The sequence below is a fragment of the Anolis carolinensis genome, chromosome 1, assembly GCF_035594765.1.
Source record: "Anolis carolinensis isolate JA03-04 chromosome 1, rAnoCar3.1.pri, whole genome shotgun sequence".
Taxonomy (NCBI): domain Eukaryota; kingdom Metazoa; phylum Chordata; class Lepidosauria; order Squamata; family Dactyloidae; genus Anolis; species Anolis carolinensis.
Window position 1 is genome coordinate 238,779,478 of NC_085841.1, and position 25,165 is coordinate 238,804,642.

The 25,165-nt window shown below is 40.0% G+C and overlaps 1 protein-coding gene across 2 annotated transcripts in view; it reads right to left on the reverse strand.

Annotated features, from left to right (window-relative positions):
- Positions 1 to 25,165, reverse strand: part of slc4a3 (solute carrier family 4 member 3) — a 55,553-nt gene that overhangs the window by 15,448 nt on the left and 14,940 nt on the right. For both annotated transcript variants that reach the window (XM_062967224.1, XM_062967225.1), the window contains exons 4-12: positions 18,803 to 19,119; positions 18,297 to 18,460; positions 17,059 to 17,270; positions 8,348 to 8,499; positions 7,781 to 7,961; positions 5,887 to 6,022; positions 3,566 to 3,746; positions 2,245 to 2,344; positions 1,022 to 1,206 (exon numbers count right to left, since the gene is read on the reverse strand). In XM_062967224.1, the coding sequence (XP_062823294.1) occupies positions 1,022 to 1,206; positions 2,245 to 2,344; positions 3,566 to 3,746; positions 5,887 to 6,022; positions 7,781 to 7,961; positions 8,348 to 8,499; positions 17,059 to 17,270; positions 18,297 to 18,460; positions 18,803 to 19,119 (1,628 nt within the window). The remainder of the gene's footprint in view (positions 1 to 1,021; positions 1,207 to 2,244; positions 2,345 to 3,565; positions 3,747 to 5,886; positions 6,023 to 7,780; positions 7,962 to 8,347; positions 8,500 to 17,058; positions 17,271 to 18,296; positions 18,461 to 18,802; positions 19,120 to 25,165) is intronic.

Below are 25,165 nucleotides of genomic sequence, written 5' to 3' on the forward strand. Positions count from 1 at the left end.
AGATTCTTGTGCACTTTTAAAAAATGAAATGTTTACAGTTAATTAATTAGGATATTCACTTGAGACATGAATGCAGGAAAGGCTATTTTGGAGTAAATAAATACAGTTTTAAGCAAGTAGAGAAGAACTTTCAGCAATACTGACGTGTGTGATGGTGTGTGTGTTTAGTGACACTTGTATATTCAGTCAAAGATCTTTGGTTTAGAGAACAGAGATGTTAGAAATACTTAGGAGTATGAGTTTCTACTTGTGAAATAGTGGAAAAATGTGGCAGTTGTATGAGATTTACTGGGTTATTGAGGCATAACAACAAGAGAAGAACTGCAGTCTAATCTAATACCATGCAAAATTTTGCCTTTAGAAAACCCATCAGCATAACTTTATCCAACTTCATCCTCCAGCTCCAGCTCCCTATTAACTGTTATATAGAAGCAGAATAACTCTAGTACTGGAAGGGTGAATATCTGTCATGAGTAGTAGATGTCACAAAAAGCCCATCCTCAACTGATTTGTTTAATCCCTTTTCTAAAGCTATCCAATGTGGCATTTATCAGCCATACATTCTGCTAGCGAACTCTACAGACATAGCACAATAATATAACTTTGCATCTGAGAAGGTGTGTATATAAATCATAGGTCTTATCATAGCAATCTTTTACTTCACAGCATTCATATTGTTTAAGGAAATAGAAGCTTACAGAAATGGAAACAATTAGGATCACACTTCTCTGCAATTGTATTACTGTGCTGCTTTAGAGATGCACGGTCCCACTATCAATCTTCCACACTCCCCCTACCTTCTCACCTGTGTCTGTCATACTTAGCACATGTGCACTGTTTATTTTTTATCAGACTGGTGTTACTTTTATTATTGTTATATGTATATTATTCTTGTTTTTAAAACAGAGTCACCACTGAAATTCAATACTATTTGGGGCCGATAAAAATACCTGATTCAATCCATATGCTACTACAGTTTCCAACTCTTTTCCAGCTTCATCCAAAAGCAACACAGACTCACCTTGTCTGACATGAGTGTGGAAATGGAACGCCCAATCTCATGGTAGTCCATATTGGACTGGGTTGGCCCCAGCAAGACAAAGATGAAGCGGACAGGAACTGGAACCTCCAGGACTGACTCCAAGAACACAGCCTCATTTAAACGGACAAAAGCCATTGTTGGCTGCTCAAGGAACTGAACACAACCTACCAGAAGAAGAATTCAATAACATGGGTCAGCATGAAAGCAAAATGTATTGGTAACAGGAAGCAAGTTTCAGAATTAGGAAATCTGGACAAGAAGGTATATTTAGGCACATTCAGATGTATGTTTTTCATGACAGTGCCTTCAGTACCATTTCTTTTGAAAACACAGGAAACGCATCTGGGTATGAAGAGTTTTAATTACTTTCCCCTAATTGTATAGAAAAGGTGAAACCAACTGCAATTGAAAATGCAACTCTTAGTTAATAAGATCATTTTATTCTTCTCTGTAGCCACCTCAACAAAGACAAATGTCAAATCCAGAAATCTATCAAAGGGATCCCTCTATCCATACCACAGGTAAGATTGGTAAACACGAATCAACTTGAAAGGCTGACTCTGCAAAAAAAAAAAACCACTTTGGCATATCTAGAACTGATAAGGAAGCTTCAGATAAATTCTGTAGTTGAGATATAATGGCTGATAGTCTTTACAGAAGTAGAGAATTATGGTAGCTGCCAACTTTTGCCTCTATGGTAAATTGCACCACCAGCCAGAAGTTACTTTCAGTTTGTAGGATTTTTTTAAATTTAAAAATTGGTATTTACAGTGGGCCCTTGGTATTCACGGGGAACTGGTTGTGAGATGCAGTAAAGATTCCAAAATTCACATATGCTCAAGTCTCTATTTTAAAAAGGCAGTGGGCATCAATGGAGATGGTGACAAGCACCAGCTACAAGGTATTCTGCAAAGCTCATATTTTGGGTGGCACGCCACCATCACAGCCTTCTGCTTCTGCCTTTGAGACACAAAGCAGTCTTCTTGGCGGCAGGAAATCCTGACGAATCCTGAAGCACACTAAGTGGTAGGGACTGCTGCCATATTTAATAGGGATATAAATAGGTCTGAGGAAAAAACTTGACTTTACAGAGCTGAGAGCAGAAATGGGAAAAATTGGACTGTTGGTAATGCTACAGATATTTTGATTCAATGGGTGCTATTCAAGTCTTCTCTGCTAAAATCTGGCTCATGATTTCTTACCAACAAGTACCACAGTGGCCTCAGCATCATCTGGAATCTTCTCCATCAACTTAACGTATTTGCCACGATGTGCCTCATTGCTGTGAAGATGCATGTTTTTCTGTTTCAACAAGAAAAGTGCTCATGAGTTAAAGCTATCCCTCTATGATGAGGTTTAAGCTTCTCACACCAATGCAGCAATGCTTGGCTTTGCTGGGTGTTTTATAAAAACACAAAAATTGAAATCTGGTTGCTAAGATTTCATAGGGGACAGTCTGTGATCTCTTGTTGTCTCGCATTGAAGAGAAGTCTACTATGTTTTGCAACAATACTCCCTTCATACTAATTTGCTCATTTATTTAATCATTCACCCATTCTTAAGCCACAAAGCATTTATGCAAATATCTTCCATTTCTAGTGGCATATCCACAGTTAACAAAGCCATTGACAAATAAGCTCCTTTTAACAAAGTTTTTTTTAAACCTGCCCATTGCCTGCTTTTCCTCCTTATCTTCTGTCTAGCTAGATTTTTTTAGCAGCACTACCATTGGGAGACTGGTGAAAGAAGATTAGAGAAACCAAACTTCTGGTGTCAAGTGGCACTAGTGTGCCTGCAGTAAACAATCCAATGCCACTAGTTCTGAGAAAGAATTGATTTCTGCTCTAGCCAATCCTATTGTAGCCACATGTGCCTAACTACAACAGATGAGATAAATAGGAGTTGTCTCCAGAAATGCTTACTGAGCATGAACAACAGAATAGAGAGAAGAGGAAAAAGCAGTTCAGTTTCCCTCATCAGCTACCTTCCAGAATGTTAAAGTGGCATAGATCTGTAAGTCTGGCTAACAAAATGGGTATCAGATAAAAGGCTGGTGAAAGAGGGGGAAAATCACCCCTGAATGTGTTTTGAAGAAGTGATATATATGTGTGCCTTTAGGTTGATTGTCGATTCATGGTGATGCTATGAATTTTATAAGGTTTTCTTTGGCAAGGAATACCCAGATGTGTTTTTGCCAACTGCTTTCTCTGAAATATAGCATACAGTTCCTGGTATTTATTGGCAGTCTCATCCAAGTACCAATCAGGACTGATCCTGCTTGGCTTCCAAGACCAAATAGGATCCAGGATCTAGTATCTTTTGTTTCTATTTTCTCTCCATAATTAGCATAGATATTAGAAGTGTGTGGTATTGTTTACGTTGCAGAGTATGGACATTCGTTTCTTCTTTAGCACAGTGAACACATGGCTCAGTTAACAATAAAAGTAGATTAAAAATCATACTCAGGTTTATACGGGTATGCTTCAAAAAACAATCCAGCCCTAATGGCTGTTTCTCACTCACCTCTCTGAAGTCAGGGTCAATGATTCTGGGCTCTGTCATCTCAATGCGCTCTTCCCCCATCAATGGCACACAAGTGTCAACTGTGTGGTTATGGTTGTGATGGTGGTTTCCAAGCATGGAATTCATGCTGGAGTTAGAATGGTTACGAGGAAAGAATGCCTCTTTCTCATCATTGGGGTGACTAAAGAAAAAACATGGCTGTTTAAGAAGCTACAGCATCTTGATCAGATAAATTTTACAAAAGGATAGTACATTTCTGTGGAAGTGCCCCACTCAAACAGCTGCCCAGAATCTGAGAGGAAAAAACTAATAAATTTTTCCCCAGCTTTCTCATGGAGTTATTTGTTTTTACTGTGTTCACATCAACAAATCATCTAATTTGGAATTCCTTAACTCCACTTGCCTAGTCTCTGTATGCCACAAATCCCTGGCCTCTTTGCATGTGTTTCTTTTAAACTATTCAACAGCTTCAAATATGCATCAATGTTTATTGATGCCTTCTCAGTTCTGAAGACAAATCCATGAACCTCTTCAATTCTGCACTGAAAACGTCTCTTCCTAATTTCCTACCTTGTAAGGAAAGCTAAAGATCAAAATAAACTGAAATCGGGGGAACAGGAAGCAAGACTTTTAAAGCAAGAATGGTAAAATGCTAACAGATCACAATGAAAAGGCAGGATAATTCACCAAATCAAAACACTACATTTAGGTCACAAAGTGAAATGCAAATGTATAGGATGGGGAATACCTGGCTCAGCAGTACTGCATGTGAAAAGTACCTTGGAATTTCTGGTTATCATAAATTGAAGGTGATCAAGCAATGTGATGATGCAGCAGCCAAGAAGGCAAGGGCTACCCTAGTTAGTATTAATAGGACCATAGCTTCCAATTAAAGGATATAATAATCCTTCTATATTTTTTCTGGTAATGCCTCATCTGGAGTGATGCACTAAATTCTGGGTGCCTCATTTTTAAAAGGATATAGATAAATTGGAGCAGGTACAGAGAAGGGCAATGTGGATTATCAGAAGTAAGGAAAATAAAACATATGAAAAGATGTTGAAGGAGTTGGGCATGTTCACCTTCGCAAAGAGAAGGCTTCTTTACTGCACTCTTTAAATACTAGAAGAATTGCCATAAAGAGAAGGGGTAACTTGTTCCCTGATGCTTCAGAGGGTAGAACTAAGTCTAATGGTTTTAATTTACAAGATAATAGATTTTGATTGAAATTAGAAAGAACATATTGACAGTAAGAACAGTTTGGCAGTGGAACCAATTGCCTAGAGAGGCAGGTTTAAAAGAAGCTAGACAGCTACCTGCTGGGAATGCTCTAGCTCAGTGATTATCAATCTGGGATCCCCAGATGTTTTTGGCCTTCAACTCCCAGAAAACCAAACAGCTGGTAAACTGGCTGGGATTTCTGGGAGTTGTAGACCAAAAACATCTCAGGACCCCTCTAGCTGGAGATCCTGCATGGAGTAGGGGGCTAGATGTGATGACTTGTACTGGGTCAGCCTGTTTCTCAAGTCTTTAACAAGGAGTCAGGGGATGAGCTGCCTCTGGAGACTTTTCAGACCCATGAGCAGGAGGAAATTCCAGACCCAAATCTGGATATAGACTTAGCCCCAGAGCTAGAGACACCAAAGGAGGATGGAAATGTAACAACACTTCAGCCTACAGAGGCAGAGCAGGGGCAAACTCACTGTAAGGGGTTTTCTTCTCTCTGTAATCAACCACCATCAGCTGCTCCTGAGCAGATGCCCAGCTCACCTGAGTCACCAAAAGAACAGAGGCGACAGAGGCTAAGGTTTGCTTAAAGGAAATGCATAGAAGTGCTTGTTTAGCTGCAAGGGAGCAGCAGAGAGGAACTGCCAAAGTGCCATCAGGATCCAGCCCATAGCAATGAAAGCTATGGGCTAGTTGTGGGAGGAACTTGCATTTGTGCTGTGCCCACTGTTTGTATTTTGCTGAGAATTTTTGGACCTTGACCTCTGCTTTGGATTATCATTGACCTGTTTGCTCCAGCCTTGACTTGTTCATTTGAACTTTGGACTACTCTCTCTGACCTATCCTTGGTCTTGGCATAGTGACTTTGGTGAATATTATTCCTGGTTGTGTTCCTGTATATTGGTGTGGCTGTTAGTCTTTGGGACACCTGATATCTGGGATTAGTCAGCACATGACCTATAACACCCTTTCCAATGCCATGACCTCAGTGAACCATGAGCTACCATCCCTGGACGTCTCTGTCTCCTTTGTATTAACAGCTGTGTACACGTGTGTCTCAAATCCCAAATGCCTATCCATTTAATACCACATACCTGTGCTTCAGCAGCAGGGCCCTCAGTACATTGGCTCTATCTTCAGCCTTGATCTGGTCTGAGATTATCATGGTCTCTACCACTAAGTGAGCAATGCCAGGTAGTGTAGTTTGCTCCAAGTCAAGAAGAACAGCTCCTGGGAAAGAAGATGACAAATACATTTAAATTACTTTTAAACAAAAAATATTGAAAGTTTTCTTATATACACAACTAGACGTTAGACCAGGGGTCCTCAAACTTTTAAAGTGGAGGGCCAGTTCATGGTCCCTCAGACTCTTGAAGGGCCGAATTATCATTTGAAAAAAAATATGAACAAATTCCTATGCACACTGCACATGTCTTATTTGTAGTGCAAAAAAACCCCAACAACAATTATTTATTTTTTATTTACTACATTTATATCCCACCCTCTCTCACCCCGAAGGAGTCAGAGCAGCTTACAAGTTGTATGTACATACAATATATTATATTATTAGCATAGCACAATATTAGCATTATATATTACTATATTGTACTATACCACTATATGGTAATACTATTAGTAATATTAAATTTAATATATAATGTATAATTAATATATTATATTATTATTAATATTATTATATTGTATGACATTATAATAATATTATTAATAATATAATATGTATACACAATATATTATATTATTACTATAGCACAGTATTGGTAAATGAAAGAACAATATAATATTTAAAAATAAAAACAATTTTAACCAACATAAACCTATCAGGATTTCAATGGGAAGTGTGGGCCTGCTTCTGCCCAATGATATAGTCAAGTTAAGTAGGATTGTTGTTATTGTTGAGTGCCTTCAAGTCATTTCAGACTTTGGGTGAGCCTAAGTCTAAAACTGAGGGCGGGGGCCAGGTAAATGACCTTGGAGGGCCGCATCTGGCCCCCGGGCCTTAGTTTGGGGACCCCTGCATTAGACAATAGACATAGAAACAATTGGGTTGGGGGGGTAAGGTTTAGATGGGGGGGGGAGGTATAGGGAGAAGGGTGTGTTGGTGGGCTAAAGTTTGTGGAGGGAAAACACACTGGGGAAGGGTTTACTTCCGATCTTTGTCCTTTTCCATTAAATATTCCATTTACAAGTTTCTTGATGTTACTTTCTTAAGGTAAATTTAAATTACTGAAGGTCACAGGAGAAATTTCTCAGTTAAAAAGTCAAGCAGAATGTTGCCCGCCACCTCCTCCTCTGTGCAAAGGGAATTTAAGGAAGTATTAGTCATTTCTGTGTGACAGGATGGTCTTAGAATACTTAGGAATGTCATTAATTCCCTATTATATATATTTATCTCTTTTAAAGGATTTGTGGTGCCTGGGCTTTCATAAATTGTTGAAGTCTCCCATAAAGTACTGAATCTTGTTTGAATTTCTTGTTGGGGGGGGGGGGAGTCAGATGTGTATAGTACTACGGAATATGGACATTAGGTTACTATGCATAGTAGAAAAAGATCCTAGCACTTAGAAGGTGTCCTCTTGGCCATAACTTTGCCTCAGTCTTTTTTTTTTCTCCTTGGAGATTTTGAACCATGAAAAATGTCCCTTATTTATTACATGCATTTATACCCCGCCCTTCTCCCCAAGGGGACTCAGAGCGGCTTACATTCTGCCATGAGGGCCAGCAACAAATATACTATAAAACAAAACAATTAAAACATGATAAAAACGTGATAAAAAGTATATAAAAATTAAAACACTGCAAGGCAGCAATATTGCACCATCCTCAGTCATTCACTACTGCTACAATTACAGATTTGCGACCCGATTACATCAGCCAGTGAGCTTATGTCTTTCTGGGTAGTTAAAATAGAACTGTGATTAGGACTTTGTCAATGTAAACCCAAGAACACATTTTCTTTTGGCTACTCACCATGTGCAATCGTTTTCCTGAGCTCCAAAAGGCTGCGAAAGGAGAGTGAGGCTACATGAGGCTTCCCCCAGCGTGCTGTGTCTTCCTCCACATTTTCTTCAAATTTGATCCAGCGTGCTGTCTCCTTCCAGTGCATATCCTGATTCTTGTCCACCATCAATTCATTCAGCTCCACAAATACCTAACACAGGGAGGAAAAAAATTAAGACAGGGAATTCACACTACAACTATAAGTACATCACATTTTCATTTGTTGTTTTCTCTGTTCAGTTTCTCTTTAAAAATGGCATTGTTAGATGCTTTACCATCAGAAAAATGCCACAGGAAAGAGGTAGCATTTTTTAGTGCTGACCTCTTTCTATGAGGGATCTATAGATGATCCCTTCCCTGTACTTCAGTGCCATGAACTCTGCATACCTATTTTGGGGCATACAGTCCCACAGTAATGGTTGCTACTGCCTTTGTGGAAAGCAATTTATCCACATTCTACATGACCAACACACACTCAAATCTACCAACCCTTCTTGTGCATTGTAGGATCTCGGGAAAACAGGACCATTATGGTACCTCATGTGGTTTTCTGTCAAGTTTCTTCTTCTTTTTCTTCTTCTTGATAGACTGTGAGGACAGAGACCTTTTGCTGGCTCTAGTAGTCTGGCCCCGGGATGGCTTTTTAACCAGATGTCTCCTCACTCCTGGATTATCTTCAAAACGATGGCCTGGAAGAAAGGCAGTCAGGTATAATGGTAAGTGAAATGATGAACAAAAATGCACCATGAGGACAGTCAATTTGATCTTCTGTAGCTAGGCTGGCCGAATGTCATCACTGAACCATGAAAACATAAGTGTTAGGTTTCGTTTTCTTGTAATATCAGGAGGGATATGATACTCCAAGTAACGCAGTTTTCATGGAAAAAAACATTTGTTCCCAATTTTTACAGCTGCAAAGCTAGGTTTCAAAGCATGTGAACATTACAATGCATGATGACAATTCAGGAGATGAAAAAGGAACAACCAGGATTTCAAATATTGTTAGGCTGCCCTGCTGCAGAGTAGTCTTGTGCTTTTGTATAGAATCGCTACCCGGTTCTGTTTGTTTCATTTGTATGGCCCCATTTTTGTTTTTGAGTGCTGCTTCTGGAAACAAGGCCTTTCTGAATGAGCTGTTTTGTTCTTTCGTCTGAATGAATGAAAATGTTGTCCCATTGGCCAACATGGGAGGCCTTCCTATGCTCCCCTTCCCCTCAGTTTTAGGGCTGGAGGGCTCACCATTTCACTGATCCTCAGGCTCTCTCCAGCATTCATTTGAGTTGTTAGAGTTGGTGGGCTGAGCGCTGACTGGAGCACCGAGCGCCTCTTAGGCACTTGGCTCTCGGCGCTCTCCTGCAAGTCCTGGCAGTCACGGGCTCTTTGGGACTGCAGGCAACATACACACTCAAAGAGCCCGCAAACATGCAGGCCAATGCTGAGTGCCAAGTGTCTAAAAGATGCTCTGCACTCCACTCGGCACTCAGCTGTATGCCCTGGCAGTCACAGGTGCTTGGGGCCTGGAGGCCACACACACACACACAGTTAAAGAGAGTCTCTTTCCATGTGTATTGAGAAGTACAGGGGGGACCTTGTTACCCTTTTAAAATGATAATGGAACCTGAAGAAGAGGCAAGGGCTGCAAAAACAGCCTCAATGAGCCACAGACTGCACTTTGCCTATTCGGATTCAGAGACGGGTTTACCCCACCAACCCTAACAACTCAAATGAAAGCTGGAGAGAGTCTGAGGATCAGTGAAATGGTGAGATCCTCTAGCCCTAAAACTGAGGTGAAGGGGAGTGTGGGAAGCCAATGGGATAAAAATCAGGCCACTAAATTGTTACCATTCCTACTTCCCTTTTCTTTCACTGCATTTTCCATTTGGCAAGGGGTCTCCTGTATTATGCCAAACAAATGAACAGCACAAAACAAAAACATGGATGAAACAAATGAGACAAATTTCGGGCCCATGACTACTGCAGAGTTCCTTCTATCTGAAAAAATAATAAATTCTGGAAAACACATGCATGGCAATTTGCTTAATTCATAAAAGACACAGAATCCAGCTTTTCCAAAACCTTTCCAGATAGAGGGCATTTCATGCTAACAGTTAGAAGGCTCGATACAGTTAATTGTTTTCTCCTTAATGGATTTTCTGCAGTAAGAAAAAAGATGGAAAAAGCAGTAGAAAAACAAAGGAGACTTAGGAGTGGAAGTGACAATGTATCAAAGTCCTTGTAAAATTCCATGAATTAAGCAAGCTGGTGGTATGATAAGAGTATTTCCTGGAACTGCTGTCACTTTAAAATTTGTATAACTCTGAAGTATAATCTAGATGTTGCAAGTTTTTTAAAAGCACAGTATGTACAATTTCTACTTACATGATTTCTCTTGATCTGGATTCAAACTACAGGAAAAGAGATTCCACCTAAACATTAGGAAGAACCTCTTGATGGTAAGAACTGTTCAACAATGGAATACATTGTCTTTAGGAAGTCTTTAGCCTTCTCATCTAAAGAGTGCTGGTGCCTCACCAAAGTACAACTCCCAAGAATCCATAGCATTGGGCCTTGGTAGTTAAAGTGATGTCAAACTGGATTAATTCTACCATGTAAATGCACCCAGTAGCTCTCTGTTGTAAACAGTCTCACCTCTGAATGCCATGCCCTTGTAACTCCTCTAATCAGCTCAACTTGTAGGGTGATAAGGAAAGTATCCCAGCTCTTCACAGTGCCAGATATTTTCAAAATGAATAGGTGCTTACATTTTGCCACTCGAATATATTTCCAATGGTGACAGGATAACTAAATTTCCTAGATCAGTGCTGAACCAAAGAAAAGACCTACTGGATAAACTTTATTCTCTTTTTGCTGCTCTACCTTTATATGAGGAAATAAATCACCAGGAGGATAATCTAGTGTGCATTAATCTTCTGTTTTCCACATCAAGGTAAACAATGTTCAATGCATGTTCTACAAATCCAGAGGAAAGGGCCTTTAATACTAACAGACAGAAAATTCTATGCAGTAGCTGCAAATCGTACAGCAAATATGGGGATTTCAATTACTATAATGGAAGTCATGGTTTCTATTCAGGGAATAGCAGAGATGACTCCATTACTGTAAATTCAAACTCAGGGCAATTTCTTAAGAGATTTTGTTTCATTTTATTTTTCCAGACTTTAGTGGAATTATGGGAGAATAGGACAATAAGAAAGAGAGAGAGAAGCTCTGGACTGACTTATGTCTAGGTGTAATCAGCATGGTCCAGCTATGGCCTGCCCTTCATCGATCTTCCACCTATTTTAATAATTGTTGTGGATATGGAATGGAATAATAAATTCCTAGAAACCAAGCTTGGAGTCTCTCCACTATTCAATGAATTCATCTCACAGAAAGATTATTTTAGATCCAGTGCTGATACGCTAGAGCCTTACTCCTTGGAAAACTGGGTCACTAAATTAAATGTAAATTAAATCTATATTGTGCCAGAGGGATTTTTCCCCCACTGGCTGTTCCTGATTTGAGATCTGCTGCTCATCTCCCACTTTCAGATGCACATGAGTGGCAAAAACCAATAACTGTTCAATACTTAGGCACTCAAGCCATTTGGAGTTGCTATTGTGGCTGCTATCTGTGCATTTTATATGATGCCAATCATTTTCAAAGGCAAGCTGTACAGTTTAGTTATTTAGATGGGAATGTCAACTATGGAAATCTGTATGTAATGCATGTGTATGGCTTACAAACTTAAAGTGTATAATTTGTACTGCATGCACCTTAAGTGGTAAATTGTGCATTTATACTGAGTAATAGTAGTTGATTCTAATGACTCTATGTTATCTTCATATTTCTGTGCCCTACACATTTGCCTGACATCTCCTTAAAAGAGCTGATCTCCATTCTGCAGAAAGAGGTCTGAGTGGTTTGTTTCCAAAATTCAAAGACAATGTGATGAGGGAGATCCTTAATCAAATCTCTCAATTTTGTTTTGAACTTTAAATCTGCTGGGGCTCCCATTTTGATCCTGACACTTGTGATGACTAAAGGAGTTTGTGATATAAAAGAAGGGGGAAACTAAGGATCCAAAATGCAGGCCCTGCTGAACTTTTGCCGGAGGCCTCCAGTAAAAGAGGATTAATTTGGGACAAAGCAGGAAATGAAATCAGTTTTCAACCTGAGCAATACAGAGTGGACAAAGTAATAGGAGAAATGCATCCTAAAATAGGTAAAGAAGTAATCCAAGAATACCTGACCACTCTCAATGAATTCAAGTCTCCAGGGCCAGATGAACTACATTCAAGAGTATTGAAGGAACTAGCAGAAGCTATTTCAGAACCACTGACAATAATCTTTGAGAATTCTTGGAGAACAGGAGAAGCCCCAGAAGACTGGAGAAGGGTCAATATTGTTCCTATCTTCAAGATGGGGAAAAAGGAGGACTGAAACAATTACCATCCAGTCAGCCTGGCATCGATACCAGGGAAGAGTCTGGAAAAGATCTTTAAGGAAGCAACCTGCAATCACTTAGAAGGGAATGCTGTGATCACTAAAAATCAATATGGATTTCTCAAAAACAAGTTATGCCAGACTAATCTTATTTCTTTTTTCAATAGAGAGTGCTCACCAATGGTTCCATTTCATTCTGGAAAGAAGTGACTAGTGGAGTGCCGCAGGGTTCGGTCCTGGGTCCAGTAGTGTTCAACATCTTTATTAATGACTTAGATTAAGGTCGTCAAACTTTTTCAGCCGCAGCTCTTTTTGAAGCAAAAGTTTCTTTTGGAGCCCCAAGAAATGTGTGTGTGTATCATATATATGAGGCATGGGCAAACTTTTGGATACAGGGGCTGCATTGCATTTGGAAATTTGAAAAGCGTGTCAGGCCAGTGGCAGATGGAGAACTAACTGAAAAAACATGAACACATTTCTATGCACACTACACATATCTTGTTTATAATGCAAAAAAGAAGGAAAGAAAGAAAGAACAATACAATATTTAAAACAAATAACAATTTTAACCAACATAAACTTTACAGTATTTTAATGGAAAACTCCAGGCTGGGCCAAAACTAACAAAATGAATTTCAGTAAGGACAAATGGAAAATACTACACTTAGGCAGAAAAAAATGAAATACAAAAGATACAGAATGGGTGACGCCTTGCTTGACAACAGTCAGTGTGAAAAAAATCTTGTAGTCTTTGTGAACAATATGTTGAACATGAGCCAACAGTGTCATGCACCAACTAAAAAAAGGCATTTCGGGCTACATCAGAAGGGGTATAGTGTCTAGACCAAGGTAAGTCATGGTGCCTCGCTATTCTGCTTTGGTTAGACCTCACCTGGAATACTGTGTCCAATTCTGGGCACCACAATTTAAATGAGACAAGCTGGAAGGTATCCAGAGGAGGGTGACTAAAATGATCAAAGGTCTGGAGACCATGCCCCATGAGGAGCGTCTTAAAAAGCTGTGTAGGTTTAGTCTGCAGAAGAGAAGGCTAAAAGGAGACATGATAGCCAAGTATAAATATGTGAAAGGATGTCAAAAGGAGAAGAGAGCAAGCTTGTTTTCTGTTGTCCTGGAGACCAGAACTCGGCACAATGGTTTCAAATTAGAGGAAAGGAGATGCCACCTGAACATTAGGAAGAACTTCCTGACTTTAAGAGTGTTCAGCAGTGGAACACTCTGCCTCGGTGTGTAATGGAGGCTCCTCCTTTGGAAGCTTTTAAACAGAGGCTGGATGGCCATCTGTCAGGGGTAATAATAAATAATAAATCTTTATTTATATCCCGCTTTTCTCCCTAAATGGGACCCAAAGCAGCTCACAACATTATATTACTACATTCAGGCCTGTAGCGAGGGGGGGGGGGGTTAGGGGTTCAACCCCCTCCCCCCCATAATTTTTCAGGTTATAGAAAAAAACCTGGTTTACTCATGAATTTTAACTGGTTAACCAAATCCCCATGCTAAATCTATGAGACGCAAAACATTAAGAGTCCCTCCAGGCACTATCTCAAACAGATATTGACAGGTTTGTAGCGAGGATGGGGGGTGCCAGGGGTTCAACCCCCCCCCCCCCCCCGATTTTTTTTTTTTAAAAAACCATAATTTTTTTTCTGGCTACGACCCTGACTACATTGTGTCTTTATTTTTGCAATGTGTTGTTTTATGTTAATTAATATTATCGTTTAACATGTTCATGAAATTTTACCTGTATTTTTGTGTGTTTTTTTGGCACTATTATGTGCTGTTCTGTAAGTCGCCCGAGTCCTTTTTGAGAAATAGTGGAGGGATAATAAAGTTGGTTTTGTTATTATTATTATTATTATTATTATTATTATTATTATTATTACATGTTATCAATGTTTCCCCCCAGTAGAGATAATAGAAGCTTTAAGGTATATGATTTCAGTATCAAGATCAGGCAGGACTGTAGTCGGCAGTAAAGATTATATAATTTCTGTCACCATGGAGGTCAAAATGGGAGACTGTATGTCCAAGAGGAGACAGTCTGTGGACTAATAAGCATTATCTGCCCTCGGCTTCTGCATTCAAGGCTGTCCTGACTCAGTACATTCAAATCTTGTTAACAATTCCAAGTGGCCTTGTCCAAAAATGGTAATTAACAGCCTCGTGCATAACTAACAGTGTTTCCTGCGTCACATCAGACTTTTGGATGAGCTCAAAAAAGTGATTTTTTAGACAAAAATTCCCACAATCACTCAGCACTTACTTCTGCAAGCGCTAGTTCTAAGTGCACATTGCTCATAGTATATGTTTCATTGCTCTCTCAATGTTTTGTCACTAGTACCTCTTCAGCAGAATAGAGAGATTTCACATTTTGTGATACATGGTGTGCAGAGGTGAATTAAATATTTTTTGTAACTAGGTCCCCAAATCCTCCAGATATCATGGCAACTTTCTCAAATTCTGAAGAGGGTTTTGTGTGTTCATACCCATGCGCATATATGATATGAGTGTATAGAGGTTGCACTCCAAAATATAGTTTCTCATTCTTAACAGATTTTTTGCAGGAAGTTTCTATGCTAGAATAAGACAAATGCTTATGGCACAGGTCAAGGTACAAGTTAAAGAAACAGAAGGTTACTTGTGCACATCTCTGAGCAAATAAGATATAAAGAAGGATAAAATTCCTGTGTCTTTAATAGATTTGCAGAAGGAATGATTCTGAGAAATGCAAGATGTTGCAACACAGTGACAAGATCTTGTGTGCATCTATTAAAGGTAAACAAGTTTTTTTCTCCTGTAAATGGTCACACAATGGAAAAACTTCAATTTAAACATAGCTGCAAGAAAGTTGTATAAGAGAATGTGTATGCCTCCAGCACACCAGGAGATACTTACAGGTTGCCTCCAAAGGGGAATAACCCAGATGGTTCTGGATAGCCTCCCATAGATCATAGTCCTCGAAATTGAAAGCAAACTCCTCAAAGTCATCATAGCCAAATGAACTGCGGACACAGATAGCTATCCCTACTTCGGAGTTGTCTCCTATTCCCATCTCTTTCAGTGCTTCATCTCGATCTGGATCAGCCATTGCTATGTCCATATGAATGGGAGATCAAGGGGCAGGTGACATTTACAACATTGGTAGGAAGCAGGGCTGAGGGGAGGACCCTTTCTTCTGTTTGACACTCTTCGGGTAGCCGGAAGCTTCTACATCCAGTATCCAAGAATTTGTTTGATATATTTGAAAGAAATTACCAGCATGTCTCATCGTGGAAAAAAAACTAGTGCAGAGATTGAGCCTGCTTGCTTTTAGTCCCTGAGACTGTTTCCATATCTTTGCACACTACCACATTTCAGCAGGGAATCTTCCTGTAGGAGGTCCACTACCTGTGCAGTTGCAAAAGCTTCTTTGATTTGTGACACAGCTTGCTGTGCCCCCTCACACAATTTTAGTGTCTCCACCTACTGAAGCCTGGAAAGCGGTCTATTGACTTATCTGTGTCCTGGGGCTTAGAACTGGCATTTCCATGACGTAGAGAGAACCAGCATTCTGGGTAGGAGGAGAGTATACCCTATACATGTACACTTAAGCATATATATACATAAAATGACTCCTAGATACCTTGAAACATTTTAGTAATTGTGATTACAATAGGCCTTCCGAGTGGGAATCTCGATCCAGTGTCCCTGCTCTCTCCAGAAGACAAAGTACACAGTTTGCTCAGAAAATAAAGGATTGGTGATAATACATTGGTACTAGGAAAGTCAGCCAGACAAGGAAAAGTCTTGGAATCACAGCTGGGAGAACACAGAGCCTGCCTGAATATGTCAAAACTGAATTTTTCTTAGTTCTTATGGATGAATAGCAGCAGAAGATATACATAGAATAAAACAAAATTGAGCCTCTGGGGCTGGATCTACATGGCTATATAACCCAGGGTCTGATCCAGATTATCTGATTATTATTCCCATTAGGAAAATGAGGTTGGCCTTGAGAATCCTCACAGCAATAGAATCTAGGTTCTCTGTTTAGTGCCATATTATCAAAATTGGGATAGATGACATGTGTGAACTCCTCTAATGGTTTTTGCCTTTTGTAGTCACCAATCATACAGAGATTCAATCTGAATCGACCTTTTGAGTCACCTTGCTGGGATGAGACTTGGAAGCACTAATTTACAGTAGCCCTGTTCCTTCCTGGAGGGGTGATCCCAGAAAGTGGTGCTGGGGGACCTCTGTTTGACTCCCTGTCCATTCGCCTGTGGGGATCCCTCAGATCTGTGCTTTGTCCTTCATGCTATTAAACATCTACATAAAACTACTGGGAGAGATTATCTGTAGTTTTGGGATGTGATACCATCAACAGGCAAATGACATTCTACAACTCCTTTCCTGGCACTAAACCAATGGCCGCCATTAGTAATGGACTGGATGAGGCAAACAAATTGAAATTTAATCCAGACAAGACAGAGGTACTCTTCGTCAGTTGCAAGGCAAATCAGGGAATAGGGATTCAGTCTGTGTTAGATGGGATTACACTCTCCCTGAAGACTCAGGTTCACAGTTAGGACATATTACTTAACTCAGAATTGAACCTGGAGACCCATATTTCAATGCTGGTCAGGACTTGTTTTAATAATTATAACATATTTAATTCTATTTTAATATCCATCCTTTTACCATTTTATTGTACAATTTTTACAGTTTTAAGCTGCTTGGGTCTAAATCCTGAGAAAAAAGCAAAATGTAAATAAACATCATCGTCGTCATCATCATCTTACTTTTCATATCATCAAGGTCAGCAGAAGCCAGCATTTGAGCCTCAGCCTCGTCCGTAGGGATTCGCTGGTATGTGGCACACTCCACAGTAGTCATGCTACCGATACACACCCTCTCCTTCAAGTCGTAGTTTGACCGCTGTCCACTTGGAACCTGACTCCAAGCTTTGCGCTTGTCCCATCCTCGAGATACATTATCTCTGGATCCGGAGAAGCTGTGGATAAAAGTAGAGAATGTAGTGTTGTTGGAGGAGTAGAAATAGAGAGTTATCACTAGCAGGAGGACTTGAAATTCCATTTTGAAAGGAAGAATTTAAGATTGGCTATAGTTACCTCAACCTTTCCTGAATACATAGAATCATAGAATTATTGTTGATTGTTAACTTATGGTCACAGATATCATTGGGTTTTCTTAGGCAAGGGATACTCAGTGGTCTTGTGCCATTGTCTTCTTCTCAAGCGTGGCTTACATTACCTAATATTCCCTGGCAGTTTCCCTTTCAAGTACTGTCTAGGCCTGGTCCTACTTAGAACTGTCCTAAAAGCAATACAATTGAATGTTTACAAACAGCAGAAGCAAGATGAAAAAATAAATCCTATAAACTAGCCTTCTCCTTCCCATTAATAGAGCATTTCAATGGTTGGAAGTTCATAGCTGTGATGTCTCTTTAAATTTTCAGTTTTTAAACACCATAGCTACTCACTGTTTGAGCTTGCTTGGAAAATAAGTCTTCTGTTCTAATTTACAATTCTAGGTGTAATTGCAGGGCTGTTGTGTTTATTATTAATATAATAAGTCCCCTCGGGTGAGAAAGGCGGGATAAAAATGTTGTAAATAAATTAATTAATAATATTTCCATTCTGGTTTTTTTTTCAAAGATGTTGGAAGATAATACCTGAGAATTATTAATTTTATCTGTACAACAAGACTGTCAGATAGATTGAGCTGAGAATGTAACTGGTAAGGTCCAAGACAAAGTAGAGATTTTAATGTATGTCTCCAAGCACTGTGTACACTATAATACATTGGTTATAATGCACAAATTAAGAGATAAAAGAAATGTACACACTTTTGAATTACATACACATCCCAAAACTGAGTTTAAATAAGTGTTAGAACTAAGCCTTTATCAGCTGCTTCTCAAATTAATACAATCCTCAGGCATGGTTGCATTTCCTAAAGGATCTTTTTTGTTTAAGGTGAGTACAAGGGTCATCCCATTTGAAGAAAACTGTATTACCTCCTGGGAAAGGGAGGTCCCTTCTCAGGTAGCAGATTTGAAAGACATGGGAGTGGAGAGAGGTGACTGCATTCTTCTGCAACATGAAATGACAAAGTGCATGGGCTGCCATGGGCTTCCTCATCTTCCTCCTCTTCTGCTTCTTCCTCACTCCCAATGATGAACTGTAAAGAAGCAAAGAAAGTCAATACCCATAGCATGCAGAAATCTTAGAGAATGCCACTGCTGTTGCCCTGGTTAAAGCTGACCAAAATAAAGAACAACCAAATACTTTCAATCTCTAAAATATCCATCCAGATTTTATGACTATTTCATATTATCTAATTGTTTCATACTTATGCGACTATATAGGATCCTTCCCTCTCCACTACTAATTCTCTTTCTCTTATATATGCACACCTGAGATGCTGGAAATCATTCAACTTTCTTTTGGTACACCTAAGATTTGCACATGTACCTCCAGGCTCATGGATTCTCTCTTGCAGGATGGGCAGAAAGTCTCTCACCTCCACACTTCCTTCTGTCAGTGGTGCTTTTGGCTTTCCATGATCTGATTCTTCTTTGGAAGAGGCTTCAAGGTCAGACTCTGCAGAGCTCTCCTTCTCTAGAACCTCCTCCCCTTCCTCCTCTTCTTCCTCCTCCTCTTCCTCCTCCTCCTCATGAATGGTTGGCGTGACATTGGAAGGTGGTATAGAGGTCTTCCTAGGCTTTCTCTTTTTCTTCTTTTTTCTGCCCGAGCAAGCAAGCCTCTTCTGGGACTTATGCGGGGGAGGCAGGTGAGTGGAGAGAGGATGATGGATGTGATGGGATGTTTGACGATGGACTGTGGAAAAGAAACAAGGGAAGGGATTGATCATATCATGGAGAATGGGTGGGAAAACATCTTGCAGGGCAAGGCAAATAGGGATAGGGAAGAATAAAGCAACAGGAAATACCCACACACTGTTTTAGCAAGAAAAGGAGGCTTTCTTCTTCATGGTCTGATTCCTATTCAATGCATAAGGACAGTGCTGCCTCTACCCCAGCAACAGATGCCTAGAGAGAAGGTTTCTCTAGACATTTGTAAGTTCTCCAGTGCAAATCTATGATCAGATTCCAGCAAAAGTTGTACTGGAAAATCTACAAATGTGTAGAGAGGGGTTCTCTCAGATTAAATAGCATTTTAAAATCACTTTTTAAAAAACTTTCAGTGGGGTCCTTTGCCCCTAACCCATGAATGTGGAAGGTTGACTCTACTTGAGAATCACTGTCAACCTTACCATCACATGACTCTAGGTGGCAGCCTATGCTTTTGCTGAAGCAACAAATTACAGTAATTTGATATGAAGAGGAAAAGAACTATTAAAGAATGAGTAAATACACAAATAAACCAACAAACCAAGCAAACAAGCAAGATGAGCGAAAATAGCTCAGTAACTGTTTATTAGTTGTGATATTTTATTTTGTAACATCAACGTCCTCCTGGAACCAAGAAACTACAGCATATTTATGCAGTAAGAAGGCATAGAGGGATTCCAGCTGGTATATGTATGTGTGGTACTCACAAATATGTCATAATGAAGAAGAATGTATGAGGGAAGGCTGCCAAGTCTTTCAGAAATTCCAGAATTTAGAACAGACGAGTTAAAGAAAGCAGATTCAATCATCTGTCTAGAATGCTACATTTTAAAGCAGCAAATATGACACCTATGAAAATCATGGCAAGCTTGTTATTCATGAAAAACTTCCACAGGACATTGCTTGTCCAAAGTAATGGTGAGAATGCAATGCTTAAAGCTTTTCTCAAAAACATTTTTTCAATCAATTGGTGGGGAAAGGTTTAGAATCTCTCAATTCCTCCTATATAGTTGGCTCTTGGTATCTGCCGAGGTTTGGTTCCAGGACCAAAATCTGTGGATGCTCAAGTCTTATTGCATACAATGCTGTGGAAACATGGTGTCCCTAATATAAAATAGCAAAATCAAGGTTTGCATTTGGGATTTTATGTGTGGATATTTTCAAACCATGAATGGTTGACTATAGATGTAGAATTCATAGATACAGAGGGTTGACTATACAATTTGCAGACTCCCAAGACTGCTTTTCAGTAAAGAATATAGTTGCTCACTTCATTATAAGACAAGAGTTGAGAGGATGCCCAGAATGGAACTATGTGAATGCAAAGCTTTGTGGACAAAGAAGTTTGATTGTTCTTATCCATGGACTCAGCTATGGCTTTGTGTATGTTTTCCCTGAAATGCTACTCTTTTTAGCATCAGTTGACTAATGTCAACTCTGCTGGAGCTAGAATTCAAAGACATAACTACGTATGTCAGTCTGGATCAGTATGTAAAAGGATCTTGCAGCACATTTGAAGTTAACTGAGGCTGGATCTACATTGTCACATAATGCAGTTTCAGAATGCAGATTAACTGCATTAGACTGGATTTTATGAGTCTACACTGACATATAATCCAGTTCAATACAGGTAATCTGCATTCTGAAACTGCATTATACGGCAATGTAAGCCTTACAGGAAGAAGTTGGCAACATATGTTTTCATAACACCTCATCACATTGAGGCCGAGAAGCCAGGGGGGAGCGTGGGACAGCAGGGGAAACCATGGGGCAGTGTAATGCTGCACTCCCTTACCATTGGTGATCATGGAATCCCTTCCCATGACGTTTTCCCATTATTCCCTGCTTTCTCCCCAGCTTCTTCTATATACACCTGACTCTTTTGGGCTCCATTTCTCTGTGCTGCCAGCACATTGCTGACAGAGATCCACTGGAAGTAGCTCTGCATCATATGATGGGCTATGTGGAACTCCATGCCAGTAGAGTGCCAGCAGCGCAGAGAAGAGAGGAGAAGACACTTCTCGGCCTCAGTAGGATGAGGTGTATAGATTTCAGTCTACTACATCATGTGCATGGAGCTATGAGCTACTCCTGGTTATGCCTATGGAAGCAGTCATAACAGTGCTTCCATAGAGCAGCTATCAGGTAATACCAGTGAAACAACCCCCAAATATTGTGGAGTTGGTACTTCCCAAAAGCAGTGATGTGTGCTCCACAAAATTCTGCCCATTGCTCAGCCACTTGGCTTTCTCTGCCACTTATCCAAGCCTGTCTCATATATTTTATCTCACCATTCTTCATATAAGAATGCTTGAAAATAATTTTAAATACTAGTGTGCACTAAATGCCTTTCTAAGATGTACACAGGAAAACATTTCTGGGTATATTTTCAAACTGTTACCAAAACCAATCAAGCCCATCCAGCTTTTCTAGATTTTAATTTGCTTGTTAGCATTCAAATAGGAAGTAGATTTTTCCCCATATAATAAGCTGTTATATGGCTATATGGGTTATATGGTTATATGGTTATATGGGCCAGAAAAGCAGATGGAGGAGGCAAAAGAATGGTTTACCCCAAGGCAGCGTTCTTGCACCAACCTTATTTAATATCTTCACGAACGATCAGCCACAACCACCACTCACAAAGAGCTTTATATATGCTGATGACCTTGGCCTTACAACACAAGCAAAAGATTTTGAAACAGTTGAAAAGCAACTCACCAATGCCTTGAAAGATCTCTCCAGCTACTACAAAGAGAACCACCTGAAGCCTAACCCTGCCAAGACACAAGTGTGTGCTTTCCACCTACGTAACCGCGAAGCCAACAGGAAACTGAAAGTTACTTGGGAAGGCCAAGAGCTTGAACACTGTTTCCATCCTAAATACCTTGGTGTCACCTTAGACCGAACACTAACATATAGGAAACACTGCATGAACACCAAGCACAAAGTAGCTGCACACAATAACATCCTGCGGAAACTGACTGGCAGCGCATGGGGTACAGACCCACAAGTAATAAGAACATCAGCCCTGGCCTTGTCTTTCTCAACTGCAGAGTATGCCTGTCCTGTTTGGCACAAGTCTGCCCATGCAAAGCAGGTGGACATAGCACTAAATGAAACATGCAGAATCATCACGGGATGCCTTAAACCTACATCTGTTGATAAACTCTACAAGTTAGCTGGCATTGCCCCTCCTGACGTGCGACGGGAAGTTGCTGCTAACGGTGAGAGAAAAAAGGTCAGACATTGTGAAAGCCACCCACTGCATGGCTATCACCCTCCTCCCACCAGACTCAAATCAAGGAAGGGCTTCATGAGAACCACCACTCCTCTTGATGTTCCTCCAGCAACAGCAAGAGTGTCCCTCTGGGCAGCTAAACCTGGCAATTCTAACTGGATGGCCCCCCAAGAGGGTCTTCCTCCAGGGGCAAACCAAGAATGGGCAACTTGGAAGTCCCTGAACAGACTCAGAAGTGGAGTGGGGAGATCAAAAGACAACTTGGCAAGGTGGCACTACCCGGAGGAATCCTCCACCTTGTGTGACTGTGGAGCTGAACAAACAACTCAGCATATGTATGCTTGCTCACAATGCCCTGCCTCATGTACAGAGGAGGAGTTGTTTAAAGCTACAGACAATGCAGTTGCTGTTGCCCATTTTTGGTCCAAAACTATTTAGTTGCTTGGGATTTCTTTTTTTTAAATTTCCATTATTTGAAATGTATTTGTTGTACAATGCTTTTGACACGAAATAAATAAATAAGCTGTTATATACAATGTTCCCTCGCTACTTCGCGGTTCACTTTTCACTCCCTCACTGTTTTGTGGGTTTTTAATAAACACTGAAATAATAGTATAAATCATAAAATAATATTATAAATCCCTTATAAATCCTTCTTTCTTCCTAAGGAGAAGCCTAAGGAAGGGAGAGAAAAGGAGGCTGAAGCAGCTTTGTTTTCACTTCACAAGGCAGTGGCAGCAGTGGGTATGCGCATGCACGTGCTTGAGAGGCGAGGAGGGGACAGAGATGCTACTTGCAAACAACACAAATATAGCATCCTCACTTCACGAATTTTCACTTTTTGCAGGTGGTCCTGGAACATAGCCTCCGCAATAAGTGAGGGAACACTGTATAGACTGACAAAGACACTTTCAGAAATGGAAAGTGGGAGAAAATGCCATTCAGTATCACAGAATGAAGCAATGAAAGAGTGTGGGTGGGTTAAAAGCTATAGTTCCCAGATGGAAGTGCAAACTACAGGCAGTCCCCAAGTTATGAACAAGATATTTTCTGTAGGTTTATTCATAAGCTGAATTTGTATGTAAGTTGGAACAGGTACATTTTAAAGTGTAACTCCCCCCCCCCCCCCCACACACACACACTTTGGCTAGCATAAAGAAGGGTTGACACCCCTGTGGTGTCTGCCTTGCTATCTATACCCCTGTTCAGAAAATTTCACCTCACTTTCTGTCCCTGTGACAATTGGATTTTGAAAAATTTGGCTTGTTTTGGAAACAATGATTGGTAAGAAAGCTTCCACAATAACTCTTTTAGGAGTGAATTTCCCTTTTTAGGGGTAGATTTCTCTCGCTTCCTGTTATCTCACCCCCATTCTTAACTATGAGTCGTTTGTAAGTCAGATGTTTGAAACTCGGGGACTGCCTGTATTTTAAATTACTTCTGTGCCTTATTATCCTCTGAAGAAGGAAAGAAGCAAATGAATTCATACAAAAACCCCTGTTTCATTTTTATCACACTTATTCTCATGACCTGAAAGGGAACTTCCAAAGACCAGCTGAAAACTGTGCCTCCCTTTTGTCCTTAAAAGTCAGTTTCTGGTCCAACCAAATAGCAATTGTTTGTAAGCAAGATACTCAGCAGAAGATGCTCCAGACTGAGAAACAAGGCTGGTGAGTAAATGAGTCACTAATAACATTTTATTGGAGAGCTCTGTTTTCATGGAAGTCAGCCTGGGTCCATCTGTTTTGAGCTGCCAGGAGATAGTCAACACCATGATATTTTCCATTGCTTTTGGTCCCCAAAACTAGGGTTAGCTTTTGGGGCTCTTTTCTTGTGTCTGTCTCTGTGTTTAAAATTGTGGGTTTGTGTTTTTTTTGTTTGTTTTTTTGAATGACCTGTTTTTCAAGAATACTTTAATCTGATTTTATCTGATGTAGATTCCCTTAGGGACACTGATGGGCGGAGAAGCCACAAACAAATACTGTAATTAGTTGAATAATTGATTGTATACCAGACAACTTAGAGTATTCAGTCTGGGTGCCTATATATATCACAAGCAAGAAGGTTAAAGCTACTGAAGGAAAAACATTTGGTAAACATCATCAAGGAAAAAAAAACTAGTTAATTAATTTATGCACAGAAATATGGCAGCACCTTTAAGACAAACAGGTTTTTATTTGAAATCTGACTATGATAGTAACTAACTGCTCTCCTTGACCTTGGAAACTAGATATGTGAATAATTACTGGGTTGCTGTGAGTTTTCCAGGTTGTATGGCCATGTTCCATAAGCATTTTCTTCTGACGTTTCAACTGCATCAACAGCAGGCATCCTCAGAGGTTGTGAGTATGTTGGAACCTAGTCAAGTGGGGTTTATATATCTGTGGAATGTTCAGGGTGGGAGAAAGAACCCTTGTATGTTTGAGGCAGATGTGAATGTTTCAATTGGCCACCTTGATTAGCATTTATTTGGCATTGATTAGCCTTTCAGTTTCAAGGCAGTAAACAGCCATACTTTGATACTGAAAGGCTAATCAAAGCTAATCAAGGTGGACAACTGAAACATTCAAACCTATAAACTAGTGGTCTTTCATTCAAGTTCAGGTTGAACATCTGTTATCTGGAGTTCTGAAATCTGAAACACTAGTCCACATGAGTGGCTGGCATAGTGATACCTTTGCTTTATGATGGTTCAGTGTTCAAACTTTGTTTCTTGCACAAAATATTTAAAATATTACATACAATTGCCTTCAAGATATGTGTATAAGGTATATATGAAACATTAAATAAT